The 16,173-nt window shown below is 37.5% G+C and overlaps 1 protein-coding gene across 1 annotated transcript in view; it reads right to left on the minus strand.

Annotated features, from left to right (window-relative positions):
- Positions 1-16,173, minus strand: part of MYH10 (myosin heavy chain 10) — a 201,397-nt gene that overhangs the window by 86,947 nt on the left and 98,277 nt on the right. Inside the window, exons 14-15 of the mRNA XM_027857033.1 lie at positions 13,670-13,843; positions 13,265-13,379 (exon numbers count right to left, since the gene is read on the minus strand). Of these exons, the coding sequence (XP_027712834.1) occupies positions 13,265-13,379; positions 13,670-13,843 (289 nt within the window). The remainder of the gene's footprint in view (positions 1-13,264; positions 13,380-13,669; positions 13,844-16,173) is intronic.

Below are 16,173 nucleotides of genomic sequence, written 5' to 3' on the forward strand. Positions count from 1 at the left end.
GGCCTGGCCTCAGAGAAACCTTGGAAACCTTGGAAGACTTGTATGAGCTGATGCAGAGTGAAGTGAGAAGAACCAGAATGATTTATCATCATTTAATATCAATATTGTAGAGATAATCAACTTTGAAAGAACTATGAACTCTGTTTAACGCAACCATTAGCCACGATTCTAGAGACTCATGATTAAACATACTGTCCAACTCCTGACGGAGAGGTGATGAACTCAGGGTACATATTGACACTTTTTTAAAAAAAAATATGGTAAATGTGGGAATTTGTTTTGTTCAAATGTATGTGTTTTTAAGTGTTTTTTTTTTTTTTTTAAATTCTCCAAATAGGGGAGGGGAAAGAAGAGAGGGAAGAGTGCATTTTCACAGATTGAAAAAAAAGTCAATTGATTTCAATCAGAATTTTTTTTAATTTATTTTATCACTCCCCTTCTGCCTCCTCTTCTGTCCTTTTCCTTCCCTGCGGTCACAAAAGAGATAACCTTACTCACCAAGGCCAATACTTCTGTTCCTGTGTCTTCTGCTCTCATTCTCACTTTTATCAACGCTTCTCTCTTGTACATCTTCAATCACTCCCTCTCTACTTGCTCCCTCCTATCTTCCTACAAATACGTACAAGTCTTTTCCATTTTACAGAATAAATCCTTGGATTCTTCTGCACCACTCCAAAAGAGTCCCATCTTTCTCTTCCCCTTCACTGTAAAACACTCCTACTGAATACTCTTTCCCTCCTTAGCTTCAGAGACACAACAGTCTCTTGGTTATCTTCCTACTTCTTTTACTACTTACTTACTTAATGTTTGTTCAACTTCTTCCTTACCCCTTAAAGGTACGTTCTGTCTCTGGCTTTTTTTCTCTCCTTTCTCAACATTTTCTCCCTTTACAATTATAGTGATTCAACTACCATCTATATGCTGATAACTGAAAAAAAAATTTCTAGTCTTGACCTTTCCACTGAGTTCCAAAACCCAAATTTCTACCTGCCTAAAGGACATCTCCACCTGTATGCTTTCTACCTTCAAACATCATGTCCAAAAGATTTATCTTCTTACCTAAACCTTCTCAGATTTCTTTCTATTTGTTAGTGGCATCACCGTTCACTGTTCTGTGCCATGTTGGTATCACATTTCTCCATCCCTCTCCCTCTAAAATATCATCAGTAACCAAGTATAAATTCTACTTCAGCATCTCCAGCTCCTTATCTTTATGTGCCTGGGCTCCTGCCAAAGTTTTTCTTTCCAAAGTTGTATTAGTCCTTCCTCTCCATTGGGCCCACTCCAGGCACGAGTATGCTCCGAAATCATTATAACTGTCCTACAAACTTCAAATTCATTTTCTTGACATTCAAGACCCCTTACAACAAAGTACTACTAAACTTTTTCTTTATCCCATATTTTACACATCTGATGTCCCACTTAAATGACACTATGCCCTAGACAGGTCTTATGCTTTCTTACTTCTTTACTTCTTTCTGCATTTCCTGTGTGCTCATTGCTAGCCTTCACTGGCTGCATTCCTTTCAATCCTTTAAAGTCAAGACTCAAATGCCACCTCCTTCATGATGCTTTCCTTCCTTGACTTTGCCCTCATCCCCCAGATATCACAGAGCACTTTTAAAACAAAATTTCTCTATTGTGTTTCTGTGGTAATCATTATCTTACCTCTTTACTAGACTATAAACATGATGGGAGCAGAGACTGTTTCTTATTAAATGTTGTGTCTCTCCTAGGGCCTACAATATTATATATAGTGAGCAGTTAATGAAGTTCTGTTGATTTTACTAATTCAAGACTGAATACAATGCCTGAATTGTGAACCCTAAAGGTCAAGAACAGTCCTAACACTGAGCTGACTTCAGTAACTGAACTGAACAGTAACAGTAGGCTCCAAGACAAGACAGTAATTGGGGAATCTCAGAGGAAGTTAATAGTATTATCATCATTATTACTATGTTCCTAGGGGCATAGCCTGTGTGTGTGTGTGTGTGTGTGTGTGTGTGTGTGTGTTCCAACCTGTGATTTCACTGTCAGTCAGTCACTAAACATTTATAATGCCCTGCTACGCACCAGGGGCAGGAGGTAGGTGGCGCAGCGGATACAGCACCAGATCTAGAGTCAGGAAGTCCTGAGTTCAAATCCGGCCTTAGACACTTACTAGCTGTATAATCCTGGACAACTCATTTAACCCTGTTCGCTTCAGTTTCCTCTTCTATTAAAAGAGCTGGAGAAGAAAATGGCAAACTATTCCAGTGTCTTTGTCGAGAACATCCCAAATGGGGTCACAAAAGAGTTGGACACAAATGGAATGACTAAATAACAACAATATGTGCCAGACATTGTGCTAAGCTCTGGGAATACAAAAGGAGGCAAGAGAGACTAGGACAAGGTTCCTATAGAAGATGGGGTTTTAGCTGGGCTTAAAGGAAGCCAGTAGGTAGAGATGAAAAGAGAGAGAGCATCCTAGGCACGGGAGACAGCCAGAGAAAATACCCAGAGCTAAGAAATAGAGTGTATTGTTCATGGAATAGCAAGGAGGCCAGTGTTACTGGATTGAAGAGTATGTGATGGGGAATAAAGTACAAAACAATTAGAGACAGTGAAGTACTAGGTTATGAAAGGTCAGATGATTTTTTTTATTTGATCCTCCTGGAGGCAAGAGAGACACTGCAATTGACTGAGAGAAAAAGAAAGAGTATGTGTGTATGGAGGGGCAAGGTTTGGGGAGGGAGTCAAGATTTGTGCTTTAGGAAAATCACTTTAGTGGCTGAATGGAGGACGAACTGGATTGAGGAGAGACTTGAAGCAGTCAGACCAACCAGCAGAGCCTGTACCAGAGCGATGGAAGTATCAGAGGAGAGAAGAAGACATATTTGAGAGACGCTGCAATGGCGAATCGACAGGCCTTGGCAACATCTTGGATATGAGAGACAATGAGGAAGGAGCTCAGGATGAGTCCTATGTTGTGAACCTGATGGACTGGGAGGATGGTGTTGCCCTCAATAGTAGTACGGAAGGTAGGCGGGGAGGATTTTGGGGCAAAGATAATAATTACTGGTATAAAAATTCTTGATAAGGAAACTCCTTTTATTAATATGCATTGGCAACTTAAGAGTCTTATGGGATGTCAGTCCTATTAGAAAGTAATCTTCTGTTGGGTAGGAATCGTTCAGTTCTTTGTATTTGAATCTTCAATGCCTAGCACAGTGAACAGCACATAGTAGGCACTTAATAAATACTTGTTGACTGATTGAAGTGACTTGCCCATAGTCACTGATACGAAGTGTCACCAAGGCAAGCCCTCTAAATATTACTGCTTCTTATAGTATTTGAAAGTCACCAAACTCTCTAAAATTCTTTAATAAATCTAGGAAGTCTAAGAGCTTCTGGGTAAGATATATGAATTTAAGGGTAAAGACATATCTTAAGAAACCCCTATCACAATGTTATCACAGGTAGACCAATCTCCAACTTTCAACTTTTTTACTCAATCACCCATGATTTCTACTACTCTCTGGGGTCAGCATTCTTTGGGTTTTGGAGCTGTTCCTTCTCCTAGAGAAGAACTGTTTAGTGTAACTACAATTCTTCTGGCAGATTTCTTGCCTTTACACCTGATGTCCACTTTCCTCTGAAGAACAGGAAAGGAAGAGCTATCAGAGATGGGAACTTGACATCAACAAGGAAAAATGGTGGTTTTAATCACAAAAGAGTATATTTTGAAAAGAAGCTGATTTTTTTTTGAGACCTGAGATGTTTTCAATCACTTGAGAAATTTTAATCTAGTCATTCCAAGAAGAACTCAATTTTGTTTTCCTAGTTGCTAACACTCTCAATTTCATCCAGTAACTCAAAGGAAGATAATAATAACTATACTACCTACATCAAAAGGCTGTCAATATCAATGACAATTTATGTTAGGCAATATAGAAATATGAATTACAACTAATTCTGAGCAACCTGATGTCACTAATCTTGATCAGGATGTGCTACAGAGAAGAAAGGACAAAAGGTACCAATCCTGAACTCTATCCAACAGAGTCAAACATAAACATAAAAATTCAAACACAGCATAGTTCCATTTAGCATTGCAGCCCCAACCTAGACCCAGTTTTAGTATTTCAAAGTACTTTAACAGAAGCCAAACGGATCTCATTTTGTTTTTTTAATCAGACTTGCGTTTTCATTGGTTTAGAGAACTCCCAACTCTCCATTACTAATGCAGACTGGTACAAGAGGGGTAATGAGAGGTTAAGTGACTTTCTCAGTTACACAGTCACATAGTCATCACATTGATGTGTGTCATGACACACCATGGGAAGGACTTGAATTCAAGTCTTCCTGACTCAGAAGTTGGCTCTATTCCCTATAACATGCTAAATATTACAAATACATTCTTACAATGTAATAGTGAAATGCAAACATCTGAAACAACTATGTGTCCACCATATTTTATTGTTTAAATCCTTAAAACTCTTCAGCACTGCACTTTAAAGTTGGCTCAAAGGCAAATAATATACCAAAAAGCTATCTAACATCAATATTTAATTATTTGGAAAGCTTGTATCAAAACAGCACTATTCAAAAAGGTAATCACATACCTTTTAATTTGCAGGCCTGTAATAGCTGTGTATAAAATAATAAGCAAAATGTAGGCAGTAGCAATTGAACTGGTATGCACTCAAACAGTTGCTTTGAGGCAGTATAATACAGCATGAAATGAAAGAATCATGCAAACCTATGAGCAAAAATAACCAAACCTCCCCCCAACCCCAAACCAACAATCCATTCCTCCTCCCTCTCCCACCCTCTTACTTCCCCCCACCCAAAGAAAAAAGAAAAAAAAATTTTCCTGTGGGAATACAATTCTTTGGTTTTGAGAAGACCTACAGTTTTTATACATTCACCTGGTAGATCATGAAGACCAGAAATATTGTCATAGAAAGAAGCTCTCTGAATATTCTGAATCTCTAAGGCAGAGAAACAGCAAAAAACAGAAGGACAGAAGAGCAGATACATAAAACACTTTTGTTAGTACGCAGAACATTTGATATCACAAGTAAACTTTGAAACTGGGCTACAAAAATAACCAGGCCATAACAGATTCCATGCAAATATATAAGATTTTCACATTGGGATAGGGTTCTTTATAGAACAATTAAATCTAATGAATCTAAGACAGAGATAGGAACTGTGACATCCTTGATAGAGGGAACTCCTGGGTAAAGAAGCTTCCCCTATCAATTCAGGTCAGAACCTTCTCTTCAGCTCATAGTCTTAAGGAGTTGCCTAGAGCACTAAGAGGTTAAGTGACTTGCCCAGAGTCACACAGCCAGTATGTCAAAGGCAGAGCTTGAGCCCAAGTCTTTCCTGGCTTCAAAGTCAGCTTTCTTTATACTCCTTCATCATTGCCTCTCTGATCAATCTGAGGGTGGCTAAATTTACTGGAAAGAATAGTAAGGGGGAAGAAAGTTGATTCCAGACTCTGTACACATACATATCATGATCAGTATTTGTCAACTTTTATTAAGTGTTCTTCCCCTTAAGTGAATGGTGTGGTATTGTTAGAGATATTTGTGTATAAGACTCACTCTATAAACACTATATGCTTTCAAATGAGGCAAAATTATAGTAACTTAAGGGACTAAAATGAATGTAAAAATCAGCTTATTTTATATCTAAATATAATAATAAATGTGTTGCTTTAATTATTTCAATAGGAAATTTGTAAAATTTGGTGATAATGGCATGCAGATAACTATAATAAAGTAAAGCGAAATTCAAAGGAAGTGCTACTGTACCATACTGTTAAAAATCTACAAAGTAGTAGATACAAATTTTCCAATGAAGCTCAATAATTTTCAAATAGCTAGCAACCACACAATTATTCATGAAAATGTCTCATAAGTCACAGTACACTTTATGAAATGTCCGTAATGAGAAATTTCTTGTTACAAGAACCTTAAGAGATAATAACCTGGATTAACAGATAAAATCATCAGCTCATGAAAAGAAATCTGTGTTCAAAAAGGAATCCCCAAAATTACATGTGAGAGTATATGAAAACACATATAGGCTGGGGGCATTATGTCTCTAGGGCAGGGCTGCCACCAATGAATCTTATTTCTCCTTGTTTGACCTTCAGAAAAATCTGTAAAATCTGAATGCAATCTTTGTTTCAGAAGAAAATAAGAGGGTTTAAAGCTAGCTTAAATGTTTTATACTCAATGTTAGTACATCCTCATGAAGCAATTAAGTTATCATCAGCGTTAACTTACCTTTTTCCCTTGTATATTTAAATGCAGTACAAAAAGAGAAATCACGTAGTTTGCTAGTTTTTATATCTGTCAGAAAAAAATTTTCATCCATCCCAACTCACCTCTTTCTTTCCTGAGGTTGAGTCATTTAAAAAGTATCCCTAAGAAAAATTCTTCATCCTTCAAAAACTATCCACATCTTAAACTTCAAATAAATTCATGCATACAAGCCAAATTTAGCATTGCTACAACCACCACAATTTGCAATTGAGAGACCCCTAATGGCTATGGCCAAGTCGGCTTCTTCCTACTCTTTGCTACAAAATTTCTTCAATTTTGACTATAGATGTTGATGCCTAAAAATTTTGCCTTGTAAATAGTAGATGCTCCGAAACTACTACTGCTTAAAGCCTTGATACTACTAGTGGAAGATATCAGAGGTTAGTGAGAGCATGGTGCTGAAAGAAAGGAGAAACAGGATGGAGGCGGCCCAGGGAAATTAAGAGGCAGGGTTAGCCTCAAATTTTCCACCTAAGAACATACTGACTTACAAGTACCATTGTAAGATACTAGAAGCAGTGATTGTGTCATATTTCTTTGTATTTCCCTCAGGGTCTTAAAAACTAGTTCAGTGTAAGCGCTCAGTAAAAACTTACAGAATGAACTTGAGAACCTTGGATGAACCTAAAATAGCCTGTCTGAGAAAATACAAAATAATGTCTCTGCCCTCGTGATCTTTCTACACTCCTAAGAAAATATACTTCTAAGTCAGAATCAGGAGTAGAATCTAGATCCTCTAAATTATAGTTTGATGTTGCCAATAATTTAAACATCTATTTTTCTTTTCATGAGAAAGAATACTATACATAATAGAAAACAACTTTTTAAGGCATCAAAAGGACCAGTTTCCACCTGAATCTCTTCTCATATTTTTTAATTTCTTTCCATTTCCAGTGGTAATGACATGGCTCATATATCTTCCTTTTTTACCCCATCTTCTGCAAAAATAAAAGAAGAGATTATCTTTAAGGTTCCTTCCACCGACAGAACACTGTATGATATTTGGAGAATTAAATGGGTCATCATCAAGAATACTGAACATCCTTACCACATAAATCTTCAACATTCTCAATTTCAACAGTCATTCTTCTTCACCCTACTTTGGCCAAATAGTGGGTCACATCTTAAACCTTACTGTCTCACAAAACTGTACTACCCCAAAGAACTCTAAAATTCCATATTCTCACAACCTTCTTGCCTTCAATTTCTCTTATTCACTACCAATAGAGGAACTAAAATTTTTCCTCCCTCAAGTCTCTAATCTCATTTCTGTTTAGAAGTCCAACAAATGATGGCCTCATATTTCAAAAGATTAAGTCCACCCAGTAGAAACTGCCTCAACTCCTTAAAATTTCTCCCATTTCCTGTCTCAGAAGACAACAGTTTTTCCTTTTCCATTCCGTCTACCCTCTTTTTAGAACCTTACTCTTGCAATCCTCAAGTTCTCATGCATCTTCAATTTCACTGGTTCCTATCTATCTAAAAACACTGAGGTATCATCCTATATATCACCTTCCCTTCAACTCCAAACTTCTCAGTAAAGTTGTCTATATTGAATACATCAATGTCCTCACTATTTTCTCCTCACAACTTGGATTCAGTATGCCTAAAACAGAACGTTACCTTTCTCCTAAAAAACTCCCCTTTTACTCTCAAAAGTACCAGCATCCTCCCAGACTCTTCACTAGCACTCACTTCATCTGTCCAATCTACTGCCATGTCTTGTTTCTACCTTCATGAAATGTCTCCTTTTGTCACAAAATGTCTCAAGTGTCTCATTTCATTCTTTCTACTCATACAGCTGACACCCTGGTACAGGTCCTCAACACCCCAAGCCTAGAGTACTACAAAAGCCTTCTGATAGGTCTCCCCACTTCAAGTTTCTCCTCATTCCAATCCATCTTCAACTTAGCTTGACAAAGCAATTTTCCTAAAGTGAAACTTTGACTATGTGCCCCCTTGAAAACTCTAGTAGCTCACTTCCACCTTTAAGATCAAATATAAAATCATCATTTGGCTTTTAAAGCGTTTTCATCACGAGGCCCCTTCCTACCTTTCCAATCTCCTTATACTTTATTCCCCTTCACATTTTTTTTTAAACACAGTGACAATGATCTACTTGCTATTCTTCAAATACAACACTCCATCTTCTAACTTCATGCCTTTTCATTGTTTCCCTCCATGTCTGGAACACTCTCCTTCCTCATCTGTGCCTCCTGGCTTCCTTCACAACTCAACTCAAATCACTTCTTCAGGAAATCTTACTCAGTCCTCCCTAGTACTAAAGGGTTCACTCTGCAATTATTTTCCATTTATACTATACACACACACACACACACACACACACACACACACACACCTTCGATCTGTAATTTTTTGCATATTGTCTCTCCCGTCAAATTATGACAGTATGTTTCTGCCCTTTATTGTACGTCTAGTGCTTATCACAGTAGTAAGAGTTTAATAAGTTCTTACTATTTTCACTAATCTACAAAAACTACTTTACTCAAAGGTCACCAACAGGTTCCTAATCACAAAATTGGAAGATGTTTCAAAAATTCTCTTCATCCTTTACCTCTTCGCAGTATGTGACACTGTGGACCACCATAAGGCTTCCCTGTGTATACTCACTTCTCCTTTAATTTTCCAAACCCCAAATTCTCCAGGTTCACCTCTTAACACTCTAATAACTTTGTTAAGTATGTATAGAGTGTGTGTGTGTGTGTGGGGGGGAGGCCCTAATCAAGGAAGCATCTGGCAAATTTGATGAATTATCTCTTCAAGATGATAACATTACAATGTGTGAAATGGTCCAAATAGTGCCTCTAAAAGTTTAAAAAAACTTTGTCCTATTTTATCTCTGTTAGCTCTGATAGTTTAACTAGATGAAAACACTTCTTAATCAAAAAACCTTAGACTAAGTGTGAAAAGTCTTTGAGAGCCACTGGATGAAGTGAAATGATGGTCCTGAGTATACTAGACTTTCCATCTTCCCATCACGGTCCTAAACTGTATCCTCAGACTGATTAGCAGGAAGCAGTGGGTACACCTTCAGGAGCCAAGGACAAAATGGACTCATATGTCAACCAGCAAAGAGATAAGACCATACTTAAGGGGCATTTCTTGGATCACCCCATAATGGAAATAAGTCTTCTAGCAACCAAGAGCTATGTCACTTACCCTTTTGCCATAGGTACTCAATGGGCTTGCCCCCACAAGACTGCGACACAGATGTTTGTGGAGAACTGTTCTTAATAGACTACCTTAGTAAATATTCCTTTCTAAAAGTTACCTAAGGCTGGCTGACTTAATGCTCAATTGATAATCTTGATGGGGGGAAGTATACTGGTGATGGCTCTAACCAACAGCATAAGAGAAAGTCAATCCTGACTCTTCAGTGATTCCCCCAGAACTCTTATAATCAGCCTAACTCTGGGAACCTAACTTGTCTATGGAAGTGCGAATTACAAAAAGCATGTACTCCCAAAAGCCAATGTGAGCTACATTATTGATTTGTGAGAAGACTCCTCTGGTCCAGAGAGAATGGGTCTGCCTTCCAGATAATTAAATGGATTCTGGGGGAATTAACCCTTGTCAAAAGAATTGTCCCTCCCTAGCTACAGGCAACATGAGGATGGGAAGGGAGGGAGGAAGGGAGGGAAAAGAAGACAGTTCTTCTTCCAACAAATGTCCATTCCCTATAGCTCAGTCACCAATCATATCAGTGGTAGGCCCACTGCCTGTGGACTAGACAAATTCCTTGCATCCTCTTAGTAAGGTGCTAGGACACATACCTGCCTCCTTCAAGGCACTGTATAATCCCTATAGTATCAAGTTAATGAAGGAAGACATCAAAATGATCAGTAACTCCCATAAGCAACCTCCTTTTCAACTCTTTTTTGTCTCTTTTTCCTTATCCCTTAATATGAACACTAAGCTCAGTCTTCAAGACTCTTCTCTTCCCTCTTTACATTCTATCCCTCAGCAAACTTGATCATACCCATGGCTAGAACTTTCACCTCTGCATTGATGATTCCCCAACTGATATTTCTTGCTTTGACCTTGTTTTCTTCTCGAGCTGTCTATAGGACATCTCTACCTGGATGTCCTATTGGACCTTCCAACTCAACATATGCAAACCTTGACTTATTTTCCCCCAAAACCTGTACTTCTTTACTTCTAGCAATGGCCTCACCATTCATCCTAACTCTCATATTAGAAATCTTTCACTTTTTCTTTTTCCTCACCTCTCAAGTTGTAACAATTTTACCTCAACAACATCTTTTACATCCAATGTCATTATTATTGAAATTTCTATGTCATCACCCTAGTTTGGGTTCATTTACAATAGTCTCTAAAGTTTTCCCACTTGTACTCACTTTCCATTCTTCACATACATTCCTTATATGCAGGTTACATCACAATATTTCAGGTGATTCCTTACTGCCTACTGAATGAAGTTCATAATCCTCTCCCTGGGAACCAAAACCCTCTAAAACCTGGCTGTACCCTATTTTTCTGGCATTGTTTACTCACTCCTCCCTATGCTCCAGCCAAAAGACTTAGGTATCTTCCAGTCCATTTCATTCATTCTATAAAAGAGGTAACTGTAAGCTTAAGTGACTTGACCAAGGACATACAAGTGGTAAGAAGCAGAGACAAGATTCAAACCTAAGTCCTATCATTCCAAATCCACCAGTCTTTTCCATTCCAACCTGGAACCTATCCAAATATGCATTTTGATTTCCCATATTTACTCTTGCTCTGCCTGAGATGAATAAATCCACATATTCCCCTGTCAAAATCCTATCATTCCCTTAAGACTTGATTCACCAAATGTCAGCTGCATGATTCTCCCTGATCCATTCAGGTCTGAGTTTTCATTCCCTTATCTGTTATCAAACACATGCCCTTATTCTATGCTATTGTTTATTGCAGGTATTTGTGTTGCCTTACAAAACTATGTATCCTGCACAAAGATACATATAGTAGGAGAGAAACTGAACTGTGATTTCATTGGTATAAGGACATCCTGGGTGAAGAAAAATCCTCTAAGAATACAAATTGGCAACTTTTCTGAATCTTAAGCCTTTGGGAGTTGTATAGAACACTGAGTGACTTACCCAAGGACCGACATATAGCTGGCATGTGTCAGAGGCAGGATTTAAACCCAAGTTCCTGGCTTCTAGGTCAGACTTTTATCCAGTAGGCCACAGAGCCTCTTACAGTAGGCATGCAACAAATACTTCTTGCTGAATGACTAGCCATTTCATTCCTCTACTCTTGCAACACACGTTTCTTAGTGTAAATGCCACTGCCACTGTGGCAGATTGTCCATTACCCCCTAAGACAGACCTGATCATACCAAGACCCAGAGCCATTTTTCAGTAGAAGATACAATTTTTTATAGTGCCTGAATAAGTTCAAAGCAACGGAGTTCCACACTTCTCACATGGCCTGACAGACTGAATTCACTTAAGAATATTGTGTGTTACTCAGTAACAAACAGATTTTCACTTAATGTCTGAGAGTACTGAAGCTTCTATTTTAATTATTGGAAACCAATCTCCCCTCCTTGATCCTTTGGAACTTGAGTTTAGCTCCACAATCACTCTCTTTTTCACGTAGGCCCAGGTACTCATAAACAAATACCCTCACATGTTTCACACATACATTCCAAAAGACAGCCTGCTCTTGAAAGAATAGTTTTACTGGGCAGCAGGCACTCACCCAGAAAGCCATACTGGTTCTCTATATCTCTCTCCTTTTTCCCCCTTACTTTTTTTTTTTTTTTTTGGTTAGGCAATGGGATTAAGTGACTTGCTCAGGGTCACACAGCTAGTAAGTGTTACGTGTCTGAGGCCAGATTTGAACTCAGGTCCTCCTGAATTTAGGGTCAGTGCTCTATCCACTGTACCACCTAGCTGCCCCTCCCCTTACTTTTCCATTTGCTACATGTGCCTATTTCTGCTTCCTCTGAGTTGCATTTTCTCTTGTCTCTTTATTCGTTGGCTTCTGAGAAGGAATCTGGAAAGATTTCTGGGCTCTGGAGGTGCTTTCAGAATAGCAGGACTGAGACAAAGCTAGGGGTAAGGCAGATAAAATCAGAATAAAGGAGAGTTCTTGGAGTTCCACCACAAACAGCAAGGAAATGAGAGAGAACTCAGAGACAATGAAAAGAAGTGAATGGCAGAGATAGTATAGTATAGGTAATTTCTTTTACTTGTACTTTTGTGAGCATGGACTACATTAGGTTGAAGCACCAAATCATAAAAACAATTTTACTCAGTTTTGAAAACAAATTAAATAAATCTGCAGCACAGATTTTCAAGAACAAAAGCAGAGCAAGGGCCAGAAGCAAGAGGAGCAGATGCAGATATAAGGCATTCATTGGTTGCTTTGCCAGTTCCTGGGCACCCTTGCACCAACCAGGTACTCAGAAGATAGAGCTTCAAGTAGTCTCTTATCAATTTCCTAATACTGCAAAATCTGAAAGGGGACAGATCTGAGGGAAAAGACTTCATCTGTGAATGAATAGAGCACTTTTCTTTGTGTGCTAATGCAGATTAGCACTAGTTATTCTTTGCAACTGTCTATGACTTTGAGTCTAGGAAATGATTGGACTAGATTTCTAAGGTCCATTTCAGCTCTTATCCTTTATTTTAAGTATCTAATTTTCTCCTGTAACACAATTCATCCTCACCAGAAAACCAGGTATATGCCCAATTTTCTAAATATTTTATTTATTTTTAAGCTGAATTATCCTTAAGATAGACAAATTCCGTTAAAACGGCAGCCCTGCTCTAGGGAGAAAAACAGCTTCTACTTATAACTATATAAAAGCAGACTATGAGATAAACTAAAATTTCAATGATTCCAATTAGGTTAATTACAAGTACCAGATCATAAACCTACGGACAGGAAAAAGTTTATGCATTTCTTACCATCTTTCCAAAGCTCTGCAACAAATCTGTCTGACGACTGGTGTAAAAGGGTAGCTACGTTGTCATTCAGAGGATCCATGTTCTTCATCAGCCACTCATCAGCCTTATAGTCCACCTGTAAGAAAAGGAAGAGGGAGGACTGTTTAAATAAAATAAAATAACATCCAAGGCTAAACTAAAAAGCCTTAAGATTTATGTAAGAAATGGGCTAAACGGAATTCTAGGTTGTTTTAATCAGCATGGAATCCATACAATCATTTCTTTAAATATCAATTAGAATATGAACACATTCATATTTCCGTTCTGCTTCACCTTCCTGAAAAAAAAAAACGCTATTTTTTTACTGAAGAAAAACATTTGATACAACACAAATTGAAGAAAATCTAACTATGACATAACTCTTACCTTTCCTGCATAATGAATAATACAAAAATCTGCCTTGTCTTTCAGTTGCCTGGGTTTTTGGAACTTGGAGTGTGTGCCTTGCTCTTGAACCAATTTTTCCACAAAGGTCTTGTCAGTAGCTTTAGGAAACCAGCACTCTTCATCCAAAAGAGCCAATACACCAGGTGGATTAGCCTAAAAAGAAAAAGCAATAGTCACTGACAAAATTTTATATCCATCTTAAATACCATAAATAATTCCTTTAGTGATCTGTAGTTTCTCCTCATAATTAACAGTTTTTATTGTACTTTTTCATTAAGTACACAGAAATTGCTTCTCTAAGGTTTAGAGCCTAGTGATATACGTAACAGGATAATAGGCAGACTTTCTTTGACTAAACTGGAAATTGCCATTTGAATTACTGGAATGGTGATGGGGATTAGACCTGATCTGTGATTTCACCAATATAAGGAACTCCTTCCCAGTGAGTAAACTCCCTTTATCATGAAACTTACAGAGTTAGAGAATTGCAAAGAAATTAAGAAATTAAGTGACTTGCCCAGGATCATACAACCAGTATGTTAGAGGCACTACCATACTTTGAATCTCCCAGGTTTGTAATCTTTGCATTATCAGGGACTCCTCACTCAACAAATCCAATCAGCAGTCAAATCTTTCCAAATTCCACAATATTTCTCACATCTGACCCCTTCTCTATACTCACATGTCTCCTTAGTTCCGGTCCTTATCACCTCTTATCTAACATATTTCAACCGCCCCTCTATTGTTCTCCATGCTCAAGTATTACAAGAAACCTCCTAAACTTCAGAAGAATCTGGAAAGACCTGTATGGACTGACTCTGAGTGAAATCAGCAGAACCAGAAGAATGTTGTACACAGCAACAGCCATGTTGTGCGATGACTAACTTTGATAGACTTAGTGCTTCTCAGCAATACAAGGATCTAAGACATCTCCAAAAGTCTCATGATGGAAAATGCTATCCACATCCAAAGAAAGAACTATGGAGAAGCATATTATTTGCTCTTTTTTTCTTCTTCTCTTTTGTTTTGTTTCTTCTCTCTTGTGGTTCCTCCTATTGGTTCCAATTCTTCTTTACAATATGACTAATGTGAAAATATGTTTAATAGGAATGTACATGTAGAGCCTATATCAGATCATATGCCATCTTGAGAAGGGAGGTGGGACGTAAGGAGGAGAAAATTTAAAACTCAAAAGCTTATGGAAATGAATGTTGAAAACTAAAAAGAAATTAACAAAAAAAAGAAAATGGTTCTTTAGAAATGTTTACATCTACAGATGATTTTATAATTGAAAATAACCTTCCCAAAGATTTAATTGTAATAATTATAATTGATCATCTGAAATGCCTGGAGACAGTTTCAGAAATACTTCCCTGAAAATTTGTTATAAAAAACTAAGTTGGGTTTGTAAACAATACTCAATTGAAATTAAAAGCCTCCGTCATTTGCCATTAAAAGTTCAAGTGACACAGGTTTAAAACTTGAGTTTCCTAAAAAAAAAAAAAATCATTAAATGAATTTTGGCTTGAGATTAGGACAAAATTTTAAACAATTTCTGATTGGCCCTTCTGCAATTCTGTACTACATATTTATGCAAAGAGGTATTCTCAGCATTGACAATTATAAAATCAGAATATCAATCAACTCTGAAATACATTGAAGATGCTCTAAGTAATGCAGTATCAAATATTCCACCAACATTTAATTCTTTATGTAAAAATAAACAAGCACATCCATCTCATTAGTATGCAATTTGCTTTCATCTTATAATAAATGGTAAAATTATATGTATGCAGAAAAAAAAATTCTAGGATTATATAAAACTATAGAGAAAACCTGGATAGTATGATGAAAAAAAAAGGGTAGTGGTAACACATACTAAAAGTTTATAAACGAGAATGTTTTGCCTATCCTGTACCTTGGGGAATGAAATATTAAAGGTTAAGTCAATTTTCTACATAATGGTCATTTAGACAAGTCAACGGTATCAAACTGAAATAGAAACAGGGCCACAACACTATACATAAGGATCCCTGTGGGCCACACACTGACTTAGAAAACCACATGTGTTTACCTATTTCTTTTTTTATTAATTTATTTATTTTGTTAAATATTTCACAATTGTATTGTAATCTGGTTTAGGCTGCCCTCAGGAATGTTGTAGCTGCCCATGATCTGTGGGCCATGTGTTTGATAACCTTTGGTTTACACAGGCATACGACTAGGAAGCTTTGTTTGCCAGTTACGATGGCTAAAATTCAGTATACATTCTCCTCCAAACATGCTTTACTTAAAATATGAGTAAGTGCTATCTATTCCCACTATAGACATTCTAGTACAAGGCATACTTTCAGGCTTTCCCATTTCTATTCTCTTCCCTTTCCCAATCAAGCCATTCTTCTCAAACACAGATAACTGTCCTCTGAATATAGAGCAGACTGCCCCTGGCATTTAAGGCCCTTTTTACACATCATAAATTATCC

The sequence above is a fragment of the Vombatus ursinus genome, unplaced genomic scaffold (genome assembly GCF_900497805.2).
Source record: "Vombatus ursinus unplaced genomic scaffold, bare-nosed wombat genome assembly UNPS02011916.1, whole genome shotgun sequence".
Classification (NCBI taxonomy): Eukaryota; Metazoa; Chordata; class Mammalia; order Diprotodontia; family Vombatidae; genus Vombatus; species Vombatus ursinus.